General features: G+C 43.9%; 3 protein-coding genes across 3 annotated transcripts; 1 reads left to right on the forward strand and 2 right to left on the reverse strand.

Moving 5' to 3' along the window:
* The first annotated feature begins 2 nt into the window (after window positions 1-2).
* On the forward strand, window positions 3-802 carry LOC125506966 (ubiquitin-40S ribosomal protein S27a-2-like). Its single transcript, XM_048671676.1, has one exon. It carries the CDS (start codon window positions 109-111, stop codon window positions 595-597), a length of 489 nt encoding a protein of 162 aa, XP_048527633.1. The 5' UTR covers window positions 3-108; the 3' UTR covers window positions 598-802.
* A 5,618-nt stretch (window positions 803-6,420) lies between these two features.
* On the reverse strand, window positions 6,421-7,406 carry LOC125506988. The gene is made up of 2 exons (XM_048671696.1): window positions 7,012-7,406; window positions 6,421-6,913 (listed from the first exon to the last, which is right to left on the reverse strand). Exons 1-2 carry the CDS (start codon window positions 7,357-7,359, stop codon window positions 6,566-6,568), a joined length of 696 nt encoding a protein of 231 aa, XP_048527653.1. The 5' UTR covers window positions 7,360-7,406; the 3' UTR covers window positions 6,421-6,565.
* An 11,267-nt stretch (window positions 7,407-18,673) lies between these two features.
* LOC125530078 lies at window positions 18,674-19,512 on the reverse strand. The gene has a single exon (XM_048694503.1). The coding sequence runs from the start codon at window positions 19,476-19,478 to the stop codon at window positions 18,783-18,785; it is 696 nt and encodes a 231-aa protein (XP_048550460.1). The 5' UTR covers window positions 19,479-19,512; the 3' UTR covers window positions 18,674-18,782.
* Between the last annotated feature and the right edge of the window lie 4,737 nt (window positions 19,513-24,249).

Genomic DNA, 24,249 nt, shown 5'->3' on the forward strand with positions numbered 1-24,249 from the left:
CCCCACCATGGGCCGCGACATCGCCCAGCCACCCAAAGCTCCCAATACACGCCGCCGCCGCCCGACGAAACAGGTCATAAATCTCGGTGACCGGCAAACGGGGGCAAGATGCAGATCTTCGTGAAGACGCTGACGGGGAAGACGATCACGCTGGAGGTGGAGTCGTCGGACACGATCGACAACGTCAAGGCCAAGATCCAGGACAAGGAGGGGATCCCGCCGGACCAGCAGCGGCTCATCTTCGCCGGGAAGCAGCTGGAGGACGGGCGCACGCTGGCCGACTACAACATCCAGAAGGAGTCGACGCTGCACCTGGTGCTCCGCCTCCGCGGCGGCGCCAAGAAGCGCAAGAAGAAGACCTACTCCACGCCCAAGAAGGTCAAGCACGAGCGCGAGAAGACCCCGCTCGCCGTGCTGGGCTACTACAGGGTGGACGACGCGACGGGCAAGGTGGAGAGGCTGCGCAAGGAGTGCCCCAACCCGGACTGCGGCGCCGGGACCTTCATGGCGGCGCACGCCGACCGCCACGCCTGCGGCAAGTGCGGCCTCACCTACGCCTACGCCGAGGCCCAGAGCCCAGAGATCGACAGTGATTGATCAGGTGGTGTGATCAGTGACGGAGTTGGATTAGCGCCATGGATTCAGTGTACGTCTGGCAAGGAATTTTTCAATGGGTACCTGTGCTTAGAACAATCATTCTGGATATTTTTCTCAATTACTTCCTCTGTCCTACTGTACTTATAATATATAAGATCCTCTGTCCTACTACAGTATAATATAAGATGCCAACGATACTCGTAAATTTATTGCAATAACATCGAGCGAGGGAGTACATGTGATCAAATAATCACAAGTGAGCATGTTTTTAGTCTGAATTGAACCTTAGTGGCTGGGGTGCTGGCGTGCCTCTTAGGCTGCTTGTAACAAACAGCCTACTAAGATATGATACTACCTCCATAATGCATAATATTATATACTAATATTGTAGGTAGCCTTATTTATTGTCATGCATGACACGTATTAGCATAGCATTTAATATGATATGGTATTATGATATGATAATCAACGCTCTCTTTCTTCATTTAATTCTATGCCACCTCGGCAAAATAGTCATACTTCCTCCGTTTCTAAATATTTATCTTTCTAGACATTTCAAATGACTACTACATACAGATGTATGTAGATATATTTTAGAGTATAGATTCACTCATTTTGCTCCGTATGTAGTCACTTGTTGAAATGCCTAGAAAGACAAGTATTTAGAAACGGATGGAGTAGTTGGTATGCATAATACTAGCTATGATACTACCATTACGATCAGCCTTAGACTAGTCACGGGAGTAACTTAACTAGTAACATCACACATTTCAATACAAGATTGCTTATGTGACAGCTAATTAATGAAGAGAGAGAGGTTTGTGGTAACAGAGGGTGCTTGGATACGTTTTAGTCCCATGACTAAAAGTAGTAGGACTAAAACTTGCTAGCCTCACCCATGCTTGGATCCAAATACTAAAGAGACTAAAATCAAGTTATTGAGCATTTATTATCCTCCAAACCCTCCAATCCAGAACTCGCATGTGTTAAAGGAGAGGAATTAAATGAGGAGAGAGAGAAAGAGAGCTAATACATATTTTAGTAGGTTTTCTATGACTAAAATTTTTTAGCCTCAAGACTAGTCCTAACCTCTCTTTAGTCAGGGGTGCTTGGAACTTTAGCCTCTAAAAGAGACTATTTTTAGTCAGACTAAAAATAGTCCCTTGGATCCAAGCACCCTCTTAGCTAGTTATTGTAATATCACATATTTCAAGACATAATGAGTCTATAGTCTAATAAATGAACTATTCTATGATACCAATCATATGTTACTACCCACTATGGAGGTAGTAACATAGACTAGTAACATCGGCAAGTTACTACTCTATGTTACTCCCTGCTGTGATCAGTCTTAAGCGGTCAGGTGCGTTGCTAATTAGGCCGATGTTTCTTGCCTGGCATCAACGATGAGTTATAAAGTTCTTACCCGTAGGAATTGAGTATTAGATAAAAACTAAAACTGAGGATAAATGCTGTATGCATGACTATCTTAAGCATCATTTTTGAAATAAAACAGATGATATCTCATATCGAAATAACCTGATGGGCTACATGAACGGTTTCAATATAAGAGTAAATGTACCTGGTTTTCTAATTATCTCCTTTCCTCGGATTTCGAAATGCCATGTATACTCGGGAGATGTGGAATAGTACCAAAACGATGAGGAAGTTCGTGTTCTTGTACAACGAGGGCAATGGAATGTTTCGCTTGAGTTGGGATTCACCCCTCTTCCATATGCACAACACAGCAGAAAAATAGCAGTGTCCTGCACGACCTGAATTAGCACAACACCCACATCAATAAATTAGCACAACGAGACATGAATTATGATTTGAAAAAAAATCATGAAATAAGTGGAGACAAGAAACCAAGAAAGGGTACCAGCGGAGAAGGAGAGTGAGCATCGTCGCCCAAGAACAACATTGTAATGGCTGGAGGGCGTCGATGACAAAGACACCACATGCCTCGATCTTGTCTCTTTTTTTTTGCAAGGGCCTCTGATCCGTCTCTAACGGATGGCGTAGTTTTGGCCATGTGAATGGCGCTCTCCCTCCCCCTTCCCGCACCAACTCCATCCCACTTATCGCCCTCGTTCCCCAATAAACGGCATGGAACTACACCTAGACCACCATCTATACATTGTCTTCTCCTTCTCCAAGGCCAAGCCTGACTCCACAATAGCTGCGACGCTTCTGCAGGCCACTATGGGCGGTTGCATGGCCGACATCCGCGTTCATGCATGCGATGCACTCACCTACCGTTTCTCGGTTCTCCGATGAAATTCAGAAATCTTGCTTGCGGGAAAAGCCATCACTCTCCCCACGATCTCCTACTCTTTCCATCCACAAAGCTACGCGCCAACATCACCAACTCGTGGCCATGCATACGTGTCAATCTCTCCCATAGCTGCCAAGCTTCCCACAAGACATGGTCAACCGACACGAGATTCGTGCTTGGCTCAGACACCGCTCTATGGTCACTCGAGATGCCACGTTGCCACCGCAAGGCTGCCGCGTGTCGGCCAGGTTCATTCAGTTGCCTTTCTCCATCGACTGCCAGCTGCTTGCTCAATTCCTGGTGACTATCATCGGTGGAGACTACCGCACGCTCAACATCACCATGGAAGATGAAGCTAGATTCTCCTTCACAGTAGCCCGCACCATGGTAGCGGATATGATCTGCGTCATCTGAAAATGCAACTAATCCCCAAGTGGTTTTGGTAATTAATAACAACATATATGTCATTGAACTAATGCCTATTCAAAGATTGTTTCAGAAAAGTTCAATGTAGGTATGACAAGGACATGTGAATGTGGACCCCTCAAAATGCAAAGGACATACACTGGCAAAAGCTCCAAGACTCTACTTTTTTATTAAGTGATTCAAGATCATACTAAGTCCATAGGAAAGCCAATACTATTATAAGGGGATGAGATTTTGATCATGAGTCATTTGCTCGAAGATATTGCTCCAAAAACCTCAGCCACAACCTCACAAATCCAATCTGTACAGAACCCTAAAGTTCATCTCCGTCCCATCGAAACAGACACACCCGGACCCACTGAAATACACCAGACAGAGCCACTGCCTAAACCCTAGAAACCCGATCTTACCGAGATGGCATTCAGTCCCACCGAAGTGCATGTGCCAACTCTCTGCAACCAATCGATTTCACTTCGGAAGTACTTAGTAACCGATCAGAATTAACGAGATGAGGTAACTTCTTAGGTCATCACAAATTGGCCCCATCGAGTGGATTCATCCGGTCCCATCGAAATGTCTAATGTTCGAATCTTTTGCACTAGTTGGTGCCTCCGAGATTTATTTTTGGTGCCACCGAGTTGTGCATAAAAGTGAGTAACAGTTGGATTTTTGGTGAAGTCTATATATACCCCCACCCACCTCCTACTCTCAGAGAGAGCAACCAGGATGAAGCCACCACTTCCCATATCCATTTTTTGAGAGAGAACCACCTACACTTGTGTTGAGATCAAGGGATTCCACTCCAACCATTTGATCCTTGATTTCTAGCCCCCTCAAGTTGCTTTCCACTCCAATCCTTCTCCTACCCAAGCCAAATCATGAAGAGAATGATTGAGTGTTGAGGAGATTATCTTTTGAAGCACAAGAGCAAGGAATTCATCATCAACAACAACACATGTTACCTTTTCAAGAGTGGTGTATCATAAATTGGTTAGGTGTCACTTAGGAGCCTCCAAATCATGTGGAGTTGAACCAAGGAGTTTGTAAGGGCAAGTAGATCGCCTACTTCGTGAAGATGTACCCCAAGTGAGGCTAGTCCTTCATGGGCGTAAGCCATGGTGGAATAGACAGGGTTGCTTCTTCGTGGGTGGAGCCCTCCGTGGACTCACGCAACCATTATCATCCATGGGTTGAAACCTCCATCAACGTGGATGCATGATAGTGCCACATATCGGAACCACGCCAAAAATCTCCATGTCTTCATTGCGTTTAATATCTTCGACCCCTCCTTTACGTACATATGCAAAATCTTTACTTTCCATTGCCCACTCTTTAGACTTGCATGTGTAGGGTGTTGCTTGACTTGTGATAGTTGCTAAGATTTGCCTACAACTAAAACTGAGAAAATGATAAGTTTTTATTTGGTCAAGTAGTCTAATCATCCCCCTCTAGCCTACTTACGATCCTACACCATCGATGATTTCAGACGGCTCGGCGTCTTCAACAGGTTTCTGCCAACTGCAAGACCGCTTCATCCCCAAGGCCCAACTTCTCCTACAATGACCACGAATCACGAGGACAGTTCTGCAACCTTGGCAACTTGCAACACACCATTTGAGTCATCGATCTTTGACCGGCCACAGGTTAGGCTCTGGCCCGTTGAGGTGACCCCATGAAACCTCTTCGAACTCAACCTTCGCTTCAGGAGGCACCACTCCGGATAGGTTCGTGAAGTCATCCGCATCCCGGGAGGGAGCACACCAGGCGTGGGACATGCTCCAGAACCATTTGTCCGTGTTCGACATTTGTCCTATTGCCGAGGTCGGATCCATGGGGCTGGACGAGTAAGAGGTGAATCCGGACAACTTCTTTTATGCGAGATGGATTATGTCAACCCAGCAAGACCGCCGCCTGGAAGAGTACTAGTTTGTTCTCCGAATGCCAAGGAGAAATGGTGTAAAAAATCTCCAAGTTTCAGCTGCTACTATTTATTTTGGCGCCAAATACTAATTTGGTCTTAAAAGTTATTTATGTTTCCATCATGCTTTAGTGTATGTGCGTATGTGTAAGCGTCCGCGTCTGTATTATGTTAAAAAAACTTACCATGCATTTGGTTTTGAAGAACTTGAGCTAGCCAGTTATCATCTTCAACCTCCTCGGCCATAAGGCAAATATGGAGTGCTTCAAAGGCCAATCTTAGCCGAACTAGTGGAAACTAAGAGGCAAACAGAGAAGCCAGACAACCCGTCTGGTTGGCCAAAGACACGAACCGAAGACCAGAGCAAAAGAAAAATGCAGCAAAACGACTAAGGAAGAAAGCACATAGATGCCGACTAGCGGCTCTCGTTAAGGTAAAGGATTTAACAACCCCCAAGTCTGGCTTGGGGACCAAAATCAAACCGCTAGACAAAAATCATACTTAAGTAAATTATTGAGCAAGATTAACAAATTTAATAAAGACGCAAAGGCGGATATAAGAGACCCCGAATTTGGGGTAACAAACTTGATTCAATCCGAACAATAGAGTTTGGTGATCGGGCTAGACAATAATTTATACTAAGATTGAAAAAAGCTAAGCATAAAAACGACATAGCAGAGTAGGGTTTCAGGAGTTGGTCTCGAGACGTTGAGTCTTCGCTTCTTGGATCTGATACGCTCCTCCGGTGTAAATCTTATCGATGATGAACGAACCATCTGAGCTATTTTCAAGTGAATTGCTATACACAATCAGTGGCGGAGACAGGGGTGCTAGCCAGGGCCCGGGCCCAGGCCAACATGCAAATATTTTCACTAGGACACTAAGTATTTCTACTAAAACAGTGTATTCGCTTTGTTTTCCATTGGTCTGGCCCTCCCCAAGCAAGTTTAGCAGCTCTTGGCCCTGTCCATTCAAATTTCCTGGCTCCGCCACTGTACACAATGAAACACTATGATACATTTTATAAAACAAGAAAAAAAACCTAGTGAAACGTCATGTATTACTTTGAAACACAATAAATTTTGCCAACAATCACAAAATGCGGCAATCTCACGACAGCGGTGGACGGTGGATACCCCGTGCATGGTAGAATAACCATCTGGCCAAGAACTCTTCTCTCTGACACCATTTGTCTCCTCAATTCGTGCCAACGTTGATTTATTCCATTCCAGACAGTACAGCAACTGTATAGTAATACAAGTATACTGTATCGGTACGTAGACGTAGAACGGTACACATACAGCAACAAACTGCATGCATTATACGAATATATCTGCATCGATTGATCAGCCCTGGGGCTGGGGGTATTTGGCCTTGTAGTCGTTCCACAGCTGGTCTACGCTCTTCCCCAGGATCTGCACGAAGTAGTCGTCGCTGTATCCGTCCTTGAGCTTGCTGTTCATCTCCGCCACGAACCCGGCCTTGAGGGAGTCGCAGTAGTCCAGGAACTTGGCCGTCACGTCGTACCCCTCGTCCCAACGGTCGCCGCTCCCCTGCGGGCGCCAGTGCGTCGGCGCGAGGTCGGCCTTGAGCCGCACGTAGTGGGCGATCCCCTCGATGAGCCCGCCGTTCGCCCTGCCCTGCCCGTTCCACTGCCACACGTGCGTCGCCTCGTGGTACAGCACGCCCTTCACCTGCGAGCGCGCGCATCAATCTCGTGTTTGAAACTTAAGAAGCTATACATGAAGGTATGTCGCGCCGTGCGGCCTGGGTGCAGAATTCGATTTATTACCTCCTTCTTGACGTCGCCCTCGTCGAAGCCGGCGACATACTGGGCTCGGAGTTGGATAGCGTTCCCGGAGGTCTGGGCCACAGGCTCGATGTTGTCAACCACAGCGAGGGTGACGGAGTCGTAGTCCCTCCGGTCTTCCGGGTTGGGCTGGTTGAAGGTGGTCCAGATGAAGGACGAGGCCTCGGAGAGCACCTGCTTGGCGTAGTCGACGCCAACGTCCTGGTCGAATCTCTGCCCGCCGGCGGAGTCCGGAACCGTGTTCGTCGCGTCGAACGTCACGGCGCCTGCCATGGCGGCCAGGGCCAGGAATAGGAGGAGGGGAGCGGCTGCTGCAATGGCAGTCTTCATCGTGCGTGCCTAGCTAGTGAGCTTCTCTTAAGTGCTTCGGTGAGTGGCAGTGGAGGGCCAAATTTATATAGGCTGGACGACCGCAGTGTGATCAACTCATCAAGTCGTTTGAATTGGTACCACCGGTGCGTACTAGTCCTCGCTTGACGTGTTCTTTCCAACATGGCCAAACTTGCTTTGACTTATCTTTGGACGACTTGCCAATGTGCGGTGTCAATGAACTCGCGAAGCTGCGAGGAAGCTAAATGTTTGATGATGATGGTGTCTGCCGTGTCTTGGTGGTGTTAAATTTTGGTATGAGGCCAGAAGGGCTTCCTTACACTAGGGGGCAGCCGGCGGCAATATTTTTCCAATCTGTCGATGTCTCTGTGCCGTGCTTGACTGCTCAAATTCTTGTCAGTGTAAGTACCTACGTGTCAGGTCTTCCGTTGAACTCGTTTTCTGTGGTTTTTAGTTTTTCTTTTCACGATCGATCAAGTTTACCCTAAATTAAGTAGGGGTTCCAAGCTAAATAAATAGCTGGCTCATGGGACTCAAGGCCCCGCTGTCTCCCTTGCCCTACTCTTTCTCATCGGAGACCAGAACCGAACGGTGCCGGTGGACGTCAGATCGATGATAGATCCATCCGAGGACGAGCCGCCGACATCCACCACGATGCGGTTGCGGCGCCTGGACTGATGCGCCATACGGGGCACCGGAGAATGTGACTCTGCCTTGCCGACATCCGCCGCCGCCTCCCGCGCCCGGTGCCTTGCACGGCGAGCACGTCGTGCCATGGCCGCGGCGGACGAGGCTCATGGTGCGCCCCGATGCTCGGCGCGCCATTGAAGGGGTTGCGAGTCCGCGAGCGCGTTCGGACGCCAGATGGACCGTAAGGCCTCCGGCGAGGCAGCTATGGCCGGCCTAGCGCCGGATCCATGCTCCATTTGGGCGGAAGCAATGGATTCTCGACGGATGGAGTCTGAGCGCAGCCGTTCACGGGCCTCCTCCCGGGCGCGGCGGAGCGCAAGCCGGACGACCATCTCCTCCTCGGGGCCGCGCGGGATGAGATCGGGGTCGACGGATCTGGAGGTGAAGGACTCGGATCCGCTACCCGTCATGCCGAAGAGGATCGGAAGGAGCCGGAGATGAGATTGGGTGGCGGAGGGAAGTAGAGGGGAGGGGAGTGAAGTGGCTAGGGTTTGGTCCGGCGAGTGGATGGGAAGAATTTTTTATGGGGTCGGGTGAGCTAGCATGGGCCGGGTTCGACTTGGCAGGCGTGCCCGGACGTCCCCATATCCACTTCATATTTGGGCTGGGTATGGGGGGCGGGGTTAGCCCGGGCGTTTGAGGGCCGTTTGAGAGGCCCGTCTAGGTCAAAAAATCATGAACAAGTAGTGACCGGGCGGCCTGCCCAGGCGTTTGAGACGGATTTGAAGGGTCCGGTTGTAGATGCTCTTACGGAAGAGTATTTGTGACATGCATCAGGGGCAGTTGACCGCCGGTCTGCGTCAAGATTCAAAACGCCGTTTGTGTATATCACCTACTTCCCCTCATACAGCCCTTTGCAAATATTTGTAAACTGATCATAAATGGAAAGCAATATATATGTTTTTGTGGGATCAGTTTCGAGGGTACACATATTTCGATAAAATAGTCGGTGTGCAACAAGTTTTGTAGTAAAACGGTAGAGTTGTGGAAAAACCATTCACTCTGTTCTTTTTCTTCCTCATTGCCTGTTCTTCAATTACCTTCCTCTTTTCCTAGAACTCTTGTGTTCTAGCAGTAATGGTGTAGGTGAAAAGGGACCGAAGTGTTTCTGTTATCAACCACTCATAGACATCAACAATAGTAACAACAACAACAGAGTCATATCCGAACATTTTGCTGCAGAGCTTAGATGTTGTTGTATGTTTGATCTGCATTGAAGATTCATGTTGGTGCAACTATTGCATATGCTTGCTATGTGTTCAATCTTTTTTTTGTTATTTGTGCTTCTACTAGCTTGTTCACTTTGAAGAACTCACATCATTGGCTTAGTGAATCTTTGTAGTAAGGAAAGTTTTGCTGTCGAATCTTAGAACAAAAATAATAATGAAGGTACATAGATAAATTTACAACATGTTTGTAGTTACCGTAAAAGTGAACTTAGAAAATTTGAACGACCATGTTAGTTACAGACACAAATACTTAATCGGTATATCAGTGTTGAGTTAAGTTACAACGCTTCTATTGGTTTGTTCTCTTCCCGAAAGTCAGATCTTGGACTTATTGAATATTTATACTAAGGAAATTTTGGATGTCAAATGTTATGACGCAAATAAGAATGGATGTTGTAAGTTTATCTATGTAAAAGAGTTTGGGAAATAGAAAGTTGGCCAATTTTAATGAACATGTTAGTTACAGACACAAAAACCTAATCATAAGCCAATGTTGAGTCAAGTTGTAGGGACAACAACTTAAGCTTATGTTATTACATTTTTTTACTTGACTTCTGCGACTTAATAGATACAATTGTTTTTATAGATACAATATATAAGCTTTCAGAGACTTCATTGACTAATATTAGTCTGCAAATTGGAATGTAGGCACTAGTTATAAAACTTACTTAGTTAAGTGAGCAGCAACCTACTATATATTGATTGATGATCTTACCTCTCTGAGAGTCGAGGAGCAACATATGAAATTTTATTTTGTTTTATGTTGTTACTTCAACCTATAATAGTATGTTTTGTGATATGAAATATGAAGCTAAAGAGCAATCCGTTGAATTATATATTTTATTGTATTAGATGCCATATCATATTGGTTGTTAATATTTTATAGTCTGATAATTTAGTTTCAAAGGTTCAAGTATTGATAAACATTTATATCATAAGTATGTACAACTACTGTTATGGTACATTGACTAATTTTATCTTTTAGTCACATACATATGTCTTCTAAGTCAAGTTATTCAGCAAGTGCAACATCAAAATCTAGCGGAATTTAAAATATTATTACACTCAAGGGGATGACCCAAGCGTAAAAAATGAGGATAAAAATGTAACTCTAAATCTAGATTGAAGATAGATCATGTTCATGCTGTTTTTATTGTGTTTACGCATTACAAAAAAACATGCTTTGGAAAATCAAATTTGATGGTTGTTGAAGTTTCCTGAAATAAAAAAGGTACTCCCTCCATCCCATAATATAAGAGCGTTTTTAACACTACACTAGTGTAAAAAACGCTCTTATATTATGGGAGGGAGGGGCTACATCTTAAGTTTAATACATTTCTTGTAAGTGCAACAGTTGCTGGAGATATGCACAAAATTTTTGGTATTCCTTCTAGACCAAGAGACATTGATGGCGTTTATGGGCAGACAACTGCTGCTTCTATTGATTTCTTGAAGGCAAATATAGGTATGGTTGAGAAGGATTCTCACCGTTTGGGGCTAGCAATTTTTTAAGCTAGAGATATAATAGAGCTATCAAATGAAACTGAAAAGGCGATATTTATCATGGGTCATTTGGTAACACTTTCTTCTAAACATGACTACACCATCATTGATTATTGGTAAGTCGTTTGTAAGTCCACTATATAGGAAAATATAACTGGTGTGAATATGCCATAAATTATCTACTTGATGCTATTATAAGGCACAACAACAAATTGAGTCAAATAGTCATGTCATATACTTATATGGCTGTCACTTCTTTCTCCCAGTAAGTTATAACGTGAATGCCAAATACTATAAGAAATGTCGTATGTTCTATACTACTACAAACTATGTATGCATATGTTCTATATTGATAATCAAGTACAAATTGTACCAAGGAAACATAATGAACTGCCTTGGATTGGAGACTACGATAAGTGGCACATAAATCTTATGATCTCCTTGTTGGAAATACGCCCTAGAGGCAATAATAAATTAGTTATTATTATATTTCCTTGTTCATGATAATCGTTTATTATCCATGCTAGAATTGTATTGATAGGAAACTCAGATACATGTGTGGATATATAGACAACACCATGTCCCTAGTAAGCCTCTAGTTGACTAGCTCGTTGATCAATAGATGGTTACCGTTTCCTGACCATGGACATTGGATGTCATTGATAACGGGATCACATCATTAGGAGAATGATGTGATGGACAAAGACCCAATCCTAAGCCTAGCACAAGATCATGTAGTTCGTATGCTAAAGCTTTTCTAATGTCAAGTATCATTTCCTTAGACCATGAGATTGTGCAACTCCCGGATACCGTAGGAGTGCTTTGGGTGTGCCAAACGTCACAACGTAATTGGGTGGCTATAAAGGTACACTACAGGTATCTCCGAAAGTGTCTGTTGGGTTGGCACGAATCGAGACTGGGATTTGTCACTCCGTGTAAACGGAGAGGTATCTCTGGGCCCACTCGGTAGGACATCATCATAATGTGCACAATGTGATCAAGGAGTTGATCACGGGATGATGTGTTACGAAATGAGTAAAGAGACTTGCCGGTAACGAGATTGAACAAGGTATCGGGATACCGACGATCGAATCTCGGGCAAGTATCGTACCGCTAGATAAAGGGAATTGTATACGGGATTGATTAAGTCCTTGACATCGTGGTTCATCCGATGAGATCATCGTGGAACATGTGGGAGCCAACATGGGTATCCAGATCCCGCTGTTGGTTATTAACCGGAGAGTCATCTCGGTCATGTCTGCATGTCTCCCGAACCCGTAGGGTCTACACACTTAAGGTTCGGTGACGCTAGGGTTATAGAGATATTAGTATGCGGTAACCCGAAAGTTGTTCGGAGTCCCGGATGAGATCCCGGACGTCACGAGGAGTTCCGGAATGGTCCGGAGGTAAAGATTTATATATGGGAAGTCTTGTTTTGGTCGCCGGAAAAGTTTCGCGCATTATCGGTATTGTACCGGGAGTGCCGAAAGGGGTCCGGGGGTCCACCAAGGGGGTACACCTGCCCCGGGGGGCCACATGGGCTGTAGGGGTGTGCGCCTTGGTCTATATGGGCCAAGGGCTCCAGCCCCAAGAGGCCCATGCGCCAAGAGATAAGGGAAAGAAAGAGTCCTAAAGGGGGAAGGCACCTCCTAGGTGCCTTGGGGAGGATGGACTCCTCCCTGGCCGCACCCTTCCTTGGAGGAAGGGCCAAGGCTGCGCCCCCCCTCTCCCTTGGCCCTATATATAGTGGGGGAAAGGGAGGGCAGCAACACCTAAGCCCTGGCGCCTCCCTCTCCCTCCCATGACACATCTCCCTCCTCCCGCAGCGCTTGGCGAAGCCCTGTTGGAATCCCGCTACTTCCACCACCACGCCGTCGTGCTGCTGGATCTCCATCAACCTCTCCTCCCCCCTTGCTGGATCAAGAAGGAGGAGATGTCGCTGCTCCGTACGTGTGTTGAACGCGGAGGTGCCGTCCATTCGGCGCTAGGATCATCGGTGATTTGGATCACGACGAGTACGACTCCATCAACCCCGTTCTCTTGAACGCTTCCGCGCGCGATCTACAAGGGTATGTAGATCCACTCCTCCCTTGTTGCTAGATGACTCCATAGATAGATCTTGGTGACACGTAGAATTTTTTTGAATTTATGCTACGTTCCCCAACACTCCTTTGCAAAGAAGAGAAAGAAATAGTGTAACAACATATGATGCATGCATGGTTTGTATCTCATCGTTGAATTAGTTGTCCCGCTTAAAAATGGTATAAAAATTAATATACAATTATCTTGTTCTCCTTGTTTCTAGATTGAAAGAGTAGAACTTGTATGCTATTTGAGGATTATAGTTGATAGGCGACGGGACATTTTTGCTCCCGAAAAGTTTGAAAGACAATGGCTGCATGAAAAACACAATCAATTGGATTGTTCAATGACATTTTGCCAAAAGATTCATTAATCAATACTGGAAGTATAAAAAAATTTGAAGTTGTTTAAAAGAACGTGCAGTTTTTCTCACCTTCAACGAATCCGCAACGTATCTCCAATGGAAAGTTCAATTATCACATAAGAGATACTTACCCACAAATAGTAAATTTTCATTTTTACATTTTAAAAATCCAAAATGCAATTTATTTACCTGACAAATCAATACTATATTTGAAGGTGAGACATTATAGACCTCAAGAATTCAAGCTCGTGCATGCTAAAAGAAACTGCAAATGGAATACCAAAAATGATATAATAAGGCAAGATATTGAATTTATAGAGAAATTCTTCGTTGTTAAATCAAACTTGCATGCGTTGCACTAAGAGAGGCTTGAGTCCATGCTTTCCTTAGAGAGCAAATAAGTCAACAAATATTGGCGAAAAACTTTGTATTATGTATTATACTTGAGTTTTAAATGATTGTTACTACATATTTTATCTTACATTATTTTCTCAGGTAATCAAATTCTGCCAAGCATTTTGAAACAAGTTCTTCTTCTCAGTAATATTCATGCAAGTTCAAAAAGATAATATTTGTTCAAACACTTTTTTGTTCTCTCTATTAATGTAATTATACAGATCAAGGTTCTGCGAGAACCGGAGGAAATGTGGAGGATAACATTGAAATGGAAAGTATGGCGAGGGACAAAAATGGTAAAGTCTTATTTGAAGTAATTACTGCATGATTTTTCAACAATGCCACTATCTTAATTAATAATTGCATTCAGGTTTCAAATGTGGAAAGGACAATTACTACTAAGAATGATCCCATCGATAATCTAGGTATCAAAATTGTTGAACTAGATGATGGCCATTCTGATACATCAAGTGTATCGATTGTGGAACAACTTGCTTACAACTTTTCTTTAGATTTGCACATGAAGGTCAAGCATGATTACAACTAAATTGAAATTACTCGTGCTCATCATGTTGATTTTGCTGATTTCTGTGACCATGAGATTGTCCAGAGACAAGTTAGTTCTGTTTAAGTGAAATATATAATATAATGTATGATACAATGATATCCTACCTGCCAACTAAATTACAAAGTGAATCTCTTGATCAATGCATTTTAGCGACAAAAAAGATGAATTTGGCAAGAAAGTAAACATATTCTTTCTCATTATCTAGATTTGTATTATGTCAATATTACTACTAAATATATTTATTATTACAACTTATGGATAAAACATTATGAACAAAGGCATGTGAAAGTTTATGAAAGTGATATAGAAGAGCAATTAATTGGCACAAAGACTGGATCATGAGGTATACACAGTTCATGTGTCCAAAGTGTACGTCAAATGGATAGCAACAACTATACATGGACCGGTCTAGATCTCACAAGGATTTTCATTGAGCCGGAATTTTCTGTAAGTATTGTTGTTATGATATTTCAGGATTACATCATAAATATCTAATAGCGAATGATAATTATAGTGACAACACCATGCATACATTGACCCTTGCTAAAATTAATGTAACAAAGGTGAAGTCAATACAAAATATTTTTATTGAAAGCAAGATGAAGTATGCCATTACTCCTTCCATAATGGTAATTTCTTAATACATGATGTTTCCATCTAAAAATGTTGTCTTGACTTATCTATCTCTAATGCAGTATCTTTAATTGTGCATAATAATTTTAGTTTGTAATTGTTGTGCCCAGGGGTGGAGCCAGGATTTGAACATGAGGGGGCGAGAAAAATAATGATCGCTCAAGAGACGCGCCACAAGAATATAGTCTGAAAATATGGCACTTATATGAATGTCCTGCCATATATTTCTGTAATGTAAAGAAAAATATACATTTCTATTAGTTCAAATTTTGCTCTACAAGAACCATGGTTGAACATGTTGATTATCCAATCGGATGAAAAATAAATACTCGTATATTGGAGTCGGCGATGCTATTGTGTATGGCTGATAAGGGCCCTCAGAAATAGAGAAGACGTGCAAACATTAAACGAAAGGTGAAATTGGATGTACAATTTGAAATCTTATTGCATCCAATTAGTGAATCGAACCTTTGACTTGTAGCAATAGTACCAATTCACTAAGAAATACTCCTATAATCTCTAATGTGTAATCGATCTGATAACTTATTTTTTGAGCAAAAGAGGGGTTTCCCCTATGATTTCATATATTGACCAAACACGAAGAGAGAACATCATCCAGCTCAGGCGCGGTAAATATCCAAGCAAACAAAGATCCAAAGCGACAGAAAATATTACTCCCATCTAGCAGCCACCGACTCCCAGACTACAAACTAGAAAAGAAAGGTAAAAAACAATCTGATAAATTAGTAGCTTGCGGTTGTATGATGGCGTACCTTGAAGTGGAGGTATGAATGTATGATTCCAAGATTGATCCGTGAAGCAGCTGACCTGCCGCGGATTCGATCGCGGAGTGGTTTTCAATTTTAACGAGAGGGGCAGGCAGAGCCGCGAGGCGGCGGCGAACAAGGATGCACGAAGGCACGAACGAAAGGAAACCGTCAATCTGGACGAACCTACTAAATCTAAACGGCTGCACATTAGGAATTCCTATTTTCGTGGTGCGTACAACTTAGGATTCTGTAGTACTGGGCCTTTGGACTGGAACGTCGGGCCATTAGTATACGCTAGTACCTAAGAAAAATCACAGGGGGGGGGGCAGGCGATGGGGGGTGTCTGACCCCTGCTCGCACCCCCTGTCTCCGCCCCTGGTTGTGCCGATGCATCAGGGTTGCTGAACTTATATGTGGGATATGAAGGATAAAGTAATTAACATTTTGGATCAACAATGTGCAAATGATATTGCATCGTACATGAAAGAAACATATGATGTATGGGGGGGGGCAGGCGATGGGGGGTGTCTGACCCCTGCTCGCACCCCCTGTCTCCGCCCCTGGTTGTGCCGATGCATCAGGGTTGCTGAACTTATATGTGGGATATGAAGGATAAAGTAATTAACATTTTGGATCAACAATGTGCAAATGATATTGCATCGTACATGAAAGAAACATATGATGTATGGGGGGGGGCAGGCGATGGGGGGTGTCTGACCCCTGCTCGCACCCCCTGTCTCCGCCCCTGGTTGTGCCGATGCATCAGGGTTGCTGAACTTATATGTGGGATATGAAGGATAAAGTAATTAACATTTTGGATCAACAATGTGCAAATGATATTGCATCGTACATGAAAGAAACATATGATGTATGGGGGGGGGCAGGCGATGGGGGGTGTCTGACCCCTGCTCGCACCCCCTGTCTCCGCCCCTGGTTGTGCCGATGCATCAGGGTTGCTGAACTTATATGTGGGATATGAAGGATAAAGTAATTAACATTTTGGATCAACAATGTGCAAATGATATTGCATCGTACATGAAAGAAACATATGATGTATGCGTTGATACAATACACAAAGCATTCTTTGACTGCATTGAAATGTATTTTTGTACATGGAGTTGCTTTTGTGACATTGGAGGGTCAAAGAAATTTTGTGAGACAACTGACATGCCATTGCAAAGTTACATTATGTTATTCATGTATATCATAAAGACTGGTTTATTTGTACTAATCATGTGAGATGCAGGGAAGATATCATTTGTTCCTATCAAGTTTTAGTAGTTGAAACTCGGTGAAGTTTTTCAAACCAGTCAAAACATATTCAACAATGGTCTTATTTCAAAGCCCTCATCACAAGAAACACGAATATACAAACGAAATATAAATTGGATTTTTGATTCAACATATATAATATAGTCAAATTTACAAGTCAAAATAAAAAACATGCGAGGTGGGGTGTGTGGGCCATGCAGTCTGTGCCAAAAGCTGCATGCATGGAGTAATTAAGCTCTGAACACATTTGCAAGTTTCTGAATCTTTTGACGCAATCCTGCAGCCAAGAACCTGTGCGTGCTATAAATCCTCTATCCATATATGTGGAGAATTTCTAGGTAATAAATGTAGGCTCAACTCAACCAAAGACAACAACACCATTTTTTAGTGGATATTTTATTTTTATCACATAATTGTAATAATGTTGTCTTTCAATGAACTTCATTTTTGACGGTACATAACATCTTGATACGACATTCATCTTAATCTTGACTGGGTTTTTCACTGTTAGAAAGTTGGTTCGCATGTTAGTGGAGAAAGAAGTTTATGAGAGACAAGGGCCATGTAGACATGCCGGACTAATGAATTGATTTTTCAAAAATAGGTTGTGAATGCAACATGAGAAATGATATTCTACTATTCCGTGCAAGAATCCATCGCCCGCCAACATGAGAAATTTGTGCCATGATTTTTAGCCTATAACAGAAAATGTTTTGTTTCATAGTGTTAAATCATGTTTCATCGGGTCGTTTTTCTAGTTTCTAGCATAAATTTTTGCAATGTACAAGCAACTAAGAGTGCATTTATTTTTAAGTAGATTGTTGATACACAATGAAACATTACGATACATTTTTTAAAAAACTAGGAAAAAATGAAATACCATGTAATCTATCTACACTACCTAACAAAGACATAACATTTTCATTTCGCTCAACCTTCGTCCGCCTCCATTCCATGCCTAGCATGCCAAGAAAACCAAAGGAAAACCGACTCGCTATAACTCACATACGGGTCCATCCTTCCCCTCTATTCCCACTATACACTGGATTTTTTTTGCGGAAAATAGGGAGATTTCATTACTCAAGGCGGCCTTTCAGCCATACACAAATTTACAATTTCGTCTGTGCCCGTACCAAACCAAATGGCAGTACGGGATATACTACGCCCATAGGCTGCGAGGCTATGACTAACTTTATTTTGAGTGCGCCTAATATGCGTAATCAAAATCTCCTGTCGGTCCTCTAACATGAGTAACTGGATGTCTCGCACAAATGTCCTGTATCTTGAGCGGTCCCCAGGACTCGCCTTTAACATCGATACTGCCCGAGCACAGTCCAGTTCAATGACAATGGGTAAGACAGTTCGGTGAAGAGCAAGATCAAGGCCTTCTATACACTGGATTTATTTATTCAAAATTAATCAAGTGTTTGTTTTTTAGATAGAGATAGAGAGGGAGGTTGGTGGAAGAGGAATTATTTAACGGTAAATCGACTAAAAAATACCGCCTAATGTACATGTACATGGCTGTTAAGTATATGTTAAACATGATTGATGTTGAATCTTATGTATACCCTCGTTGCAACACAGGAAAAATCATCTAATTCATTGAAACACGATAAACTTTGCCAATAATCAAAAAGTATGGCACGAATCTCAGGGATCCAAGGCTTTAAACCCTTGGATCTCAGATCCAACAGCTCGTGGTAGCTCGTATCATGGGAGGACCTAAGCTCCCGTATCACCTGATATTTTCTCTGCAACATATACATGAACTCTTCTCTCTGACACCATTTGGCTCCACAGTTCGTTAACAAACACACTGTGCCAACGTTGATTTATTCCATTCAGGCAGTACATCAACTGTATAGTAATACAAGTATGCTATATCAGTACGTACTACGTAGACGTAGACCGGATCAGCCCTGGGGCTGGGGGTACTTGGCCTTGTAGTCGTTCCACAGCTGGTCCACGCTCTTCCCCAGTATCTGCACGAAGTAGTCGTCGCTGTAGCCGTCCTTGAGCTTGCCGTTCATCTCCGCCACGAACCCGGCCTTGAGCGAGTCGCAGTAGTCCAGGAACCTGGCCGTCACGTCGTACCCCTGATCCCACCGGTCGCCGCCCCCCTCCTTCACCCAGTTCGCCGCTACGTACCCGGCCTTGAGCCGCACGTAGTCCGCGATACCCTCGAAGATCCCCGAGTGCGCGCCGTACTCCTGCAGCCCCCACTGCCACACGTGCGCCACCTCGTGGTACAGCACCCCGTCCACCTGCTCCTTGAGGTTGTCGCCGGTAATACCGCCAACGGAGCGGGCGCTGAGCTGGATGGTGCTGCCGCTGGTGGAGGCGATGCCGTCCGTGTCGCGGACGGCGAGGGTCACGGTGTCGCCATCGGCGGGCCTGCGGTCGGAGGGGTCCGGCTGGTTGAAGATGCCCCAGGTGAACGAGGAAGCATCGGAGAGCACTTGCTTGGCGTAGGCGGCGCCGTACTCCCGGTCGAATCGCTGACCGCCGGCCGTGCTCGCCGCCTCGTTCGTCACGTCGAACGTGACCGCGCCGGCCGTGGCTGCGAGGGCCAGGAGGAGGGGAGCGGCTGCTGCCATGGAGATCTTCATCTCGTCTGGGTGCCTTGGTGAGTGGTACGTGGGGGGCGGCCCAATTTATAGGCAGAATAGCTAGCTGATGTAGGAGTAGTTGTTTGGAAGCTGTTGCCGGTAATACGTGTTCGGTGAAACGGCATGGCGCTAGTCAAAGCAGCTCGAAATCTGTTTTTTCCAGGGCCAAGTTTTCTTGATTCGGGAAATTTCTAGCGCGTATGACTTCGAGCACCTTCCCACGCGATGTCTATAAATTTTGAGTTGAAATTTTGTGACACATTATATCTGAACTATCTATATCATATTTTTTGAAATGGCATGACGTGCACGATGTAGATTGGTCACGTGTCCGTCACTTCATTAAGTTCTTTTCCTTTTTCCTGATGAAGGAGATTTTTGCATCCCTGCGATGCATACAATTATTTTTATTAATTAGTATTAAAATAGGATAAAGGACAAAGGCAACCCTGATCAAACCATTCAAAATATGAATAAACACATACACCGAAATTACTTAAATTCTTTTGTAGCAACACCTTCAAGAAGTAAGGAACGTACTCACTCACCAGCGCTACATCCGGTGGTAGACGTTCTGGACAAGGATTTTTATCCTAGTTGCCGAGCCTAGCTAATTAAAATCAAGAGGATAAGGCAGTAAGTTCGACACCACATTCAGCAAATTAACGACACAAGTTCATTGCTGTTGAGCCCGACTAATTATGTTAGAAAAGATTTTTTCACTCCGGATATGGAGTGGTATTCCGGTCAGTATCTTGAACATGGACCATTGGATAGCAGCATCTGACAATACTTCACGTTATGCCGAAAAAAGCACTAGCGGATTGATGGGACAACTTCTCACCTTAGACCACCGCCATGGCCCTTAGAGGCTGCCAATGCCTCAGCTCAAAACTCACCATTGTCACTCCACACCGGCGCGAGTCACACTGAAACATCAACCATACTGCTGGAGCCGCTGCTGCCGGCGCCACGAATGCCATTGTGCCTATGATAGTCATTGCCCTCCCACTAGACCAAAATATATTTTCTGCTGCCAACGAGCACCATAGCGTCGTACGCAACAAATGCCATTGTGCCTATAGATGCACTGCCACTCCCCCCTTTATCTCCTTGTATTGGCAATTGAGGGCAGCCGGCTTCGTCAGAACAACGAGTGCAAGTGGCCTCAATTGCCATTTATAGCCCTCACAAAATTTAGCCATCGACATTCGTACCACATCGACGTATGGTGGTCGTCCCCACCGCCAGTGTTGTCGCCGCGTCCCATGGAGGCCGCCATCACCCCTATGCCTCTCCGATCGCGGCACGTTTGTGACATCCCGACTTAATACGAATGATAGACTATGCATATCAACAAGGAAACCCTTCTTTTTCGATAGCCAATTTAGAAAGAACTTCAAAGTTAAGCGTGCTTGGCTTGGAGCGATTTGAGGATGGGTGACTGACTGGAAATTTGATCTTGGGTGCAGACGAATGAGGACAAAGTACGTAGTAAAGACTAGTATTGGTCTGTGAGGCTAGGCTAGATCCTTCTAGGCGTAATGGACGAGAACCGGTAGATGTGGTCGGGGCGTTAATGCATGTATGACTCTGTCGATGTGGCTAGCAACGCTTACCGTTGTGTCCACGTCACCAACATCATGCTGACCACCGTAGGCGCCATCGTCCCCGCCTCCTTCATCGTATCGTTGGGCGCCAGTTTGTTCACGTACGTAACTACCGATGCGACTCTCCTGATGGTATGGTCGGCAACACTGACTGTCATAGCGGACACCTCTACGTCAACCACTATAGGAACCACCGGTCCGCCTCCTCCGCATGAGTGGAGAGAATAGGCATCAATGGTGGTAATGTTCTAGCCGTTGAACTCTGCATCGTTAATTGTCTCGATAAAACAAGAACTACACGATGATCGATGTGAAGCAGGTCCCGTGCGTCAAGGGATACGACAACATTATGCGTGTTGTGAAAGTCAGAACAGATGCTTCAGAGATCGCATACCTATAGGGTGTTGACTTTGGTCGCTAAGGTCGCAGGGGCATCGACTATGCTGGTGTGTTTCCTTGGGGCTTGTGTGGATGTGGAGCGATGGCTCCAGAAACCATTGTTGGGTGGTAGAGTGTCGTCTCTTTGCACTTAGGTGTGGGGATGTCATTGGCTCGGTTGGTGCGCAGCCTCGGGTCTGATGTGTACATCGTGTAAAACATGTATCAATTTTTGGTCAGGTATCCTTATAAACTAGCCAATTCTGTTCCTCCTAATGAGAAGGCATAGCTCTTGCTTGTTACTCAAAAGAAAACGATATTGGCTCAAAGGCTCTGCATCAAGGAGAGACATTCGGGAAGAGGTAGGCATTGCATCCATGGCGTATTCTCCGGTCCAAAAATTACGGATCAGGTGGGTTGTTCCTAGGGATGAAAATGGAGTGGAAAGTTTCCGCTTTTCCGGAGGAAAAATGGAAACAGAGAGGAAATATGAAAACGGAAACGGAAATTTGCAAAATGGAAATGGAAGTGGAATTTTTTATGCGGAAACAGAAACAAAAACGGAACGGTGTTTTCCGGTGGAACAGACGCGGAAACAGAACTTTCCGTTTCCGTGAATATGGAATTTCCGTTTCTACTATAGGCCCATGGCTGCTTTGTAGCCCAATTACTAAACAACAGACAATGACACAATGAGCAGACTGGATCATTTGAGGACCAACTTTTACTTCCACACACATTCTCAACTAGACACAATACAGAATTGTCATGTACTATTACAATACTATCCTATGTTACCAACACAACCATATTATCATGTAGCCATGTTAAAAATTTCTTAAATTTCTTTGTTTTTGTGTGTATTTCTCTATGATTCAAGGGGGTTTTAAGTTCCAGTCAACACACCGTTCTGTTTTCTTGTCCGCTCTGTATTCGCTCCGTGTCTGTTTCCGGTAGTATTTGTTTCCGTATTCATTTCCGGGGTTTCCGTATTCATTTGCGCTTCTGCAAAAAAATATGAAAACAAATATGGTAGCACCCAGTTCCGTTCGTTTCCGCTCCGTTTTCATCCCTAGTTGTTCCCCCTCTGCATCCATGCAGCGGCACTTAATTAAATGAAGAAACACAAGCGAATGATTACGGACAAAGTGCATTAGTCATAAAAACTGGCCTTATTTTCTTTTGATTCTATGTTTATCCGATCTTTGCCTAAGAGTTTTTTCATGTCAAGATTAATAGTGGCAAGAGCATATCTAGTTGAACCCCTAAAAAATTGAGTCCTTCTAAAGCCTCACTCAAACCTTAACTTCTCAACTTTGAGGTGTTAAATAAAAGTTTTTTAGCTGAACTCCAGAGACTTAACTTTCCAATTCTTCTAAGTTTTGGTTTACATACTCCAGTTCAATTACATACTTGCACATATATTAAATCCAAACATATTAATTAAGGTTCAAAGAATTCACAAACATTGCAATTTCAAAATTGACAAATCTATTTATTCAATTCAAACACACGAAAGGGCCCAACGAAGTAATAATCCAAATAAAGAGCACAATAGAAGAACATTAATCAAGTGTTCTGGACTGCCCACAAGTGCTCAACAAGATCATCTTGGAGCTAGGTATGAACTTCTTGGTTTTTGATACTTTGATGCACTACGAGGAATCTCCGTATCTTATTCTCATTGTGTTCCGGCTTGACAAGACCTCCATTGGAGGTGTAATGAAAGTTCTCTGTCATGTCTGTCTCATCCTCAATGATTATGTTGTGTAAGGTGATGCAACATGTCATTATTTTCCATAGGATATGTGGTTTACAACACTCGACAGGACCATGAATAATGGATAGACGCTTTTGAAGCACACTAAAAGCTCTCTCAACATCATTTCTTGTCGCCTCTTGACGCATTGCAAAGTGGGGTCTCTTGTTGCCTTTAGGATGTTGGATTCTCTTCCCACATGTGGCCCATGGGGAAGAGACACAATCTACAAGTACCCGATCATGTACTGACACCCATTGACAACATAGTTGCAAGGAGGAACATATCTGGCAACAAGCCTTCCGGACAGTGGTAATCCCAAAAGCATATTCAGGTCATTATGAGAGCCAAGCAATCCAATAAATGAATGTCAAATCAATAGATCATTTTTATGCAAGTGTCTCAAGAATGATGGTTGGATCTTTGAAATGGACTTTATACCGACCTATTCACCCCACAAGACAATTCTTCCATATCCAGTGCATGCAATAAATTAATACAAGCACCTTGACCATCCTCGTTCTTCACTCAAACCAAAGAGTCTCTCGGTGTCTTCATCATTAGTTGCCCTCAAGTACTCCAGTCCACAAATCTCAATCATGGCTTGTGTATATCTTTGAATGACCTCTATGATTGTATCTTCTAAAATACGGAAATAATCATCAATGGCAACGGCCGAACACTCATAGGGAAGCACTCAAACAATCGAGACACAGTCCCTCCATCCTTGAAAGAGTGTACTTCTAACTTTGTTGGAGGGTCAAACTATCTTAAAGTTTGTCTGAGTTTGTGCGAAAGTATGTCAATGCTTGTGAAACCAAATAGGTGTATGATGAAAATATATTTTATCATGAATATAACGCTACTAATTTGATGACATAAATTTAATCTATTATTATATAAATACGGTCAAACATAAAAATGTTTGACTTTCCAACAAATTTGGAAGGTCACTCTTTCAAGAAAGGAAGGAGTACTAGTCAATGGGCACATACTTATTTCTCCCGATGGAGTCCTCCCTAGT

The sequence above is a fragment of the Triticum urartu genome, chromosome 1 (genome assembly GCF_003073215.2).
Source record: "Triticum urartu cultivar G1812 chromosome 1, Tu2.1, whole genome shotgun sequence".
Classification (NCBI taxonomy): domain Eukaryota; kingdom Viridiplantae; phylum Streptophyta; class Magnoliopsida; order Poales; family Poaceae; genus Triticum; species Triticum urartu.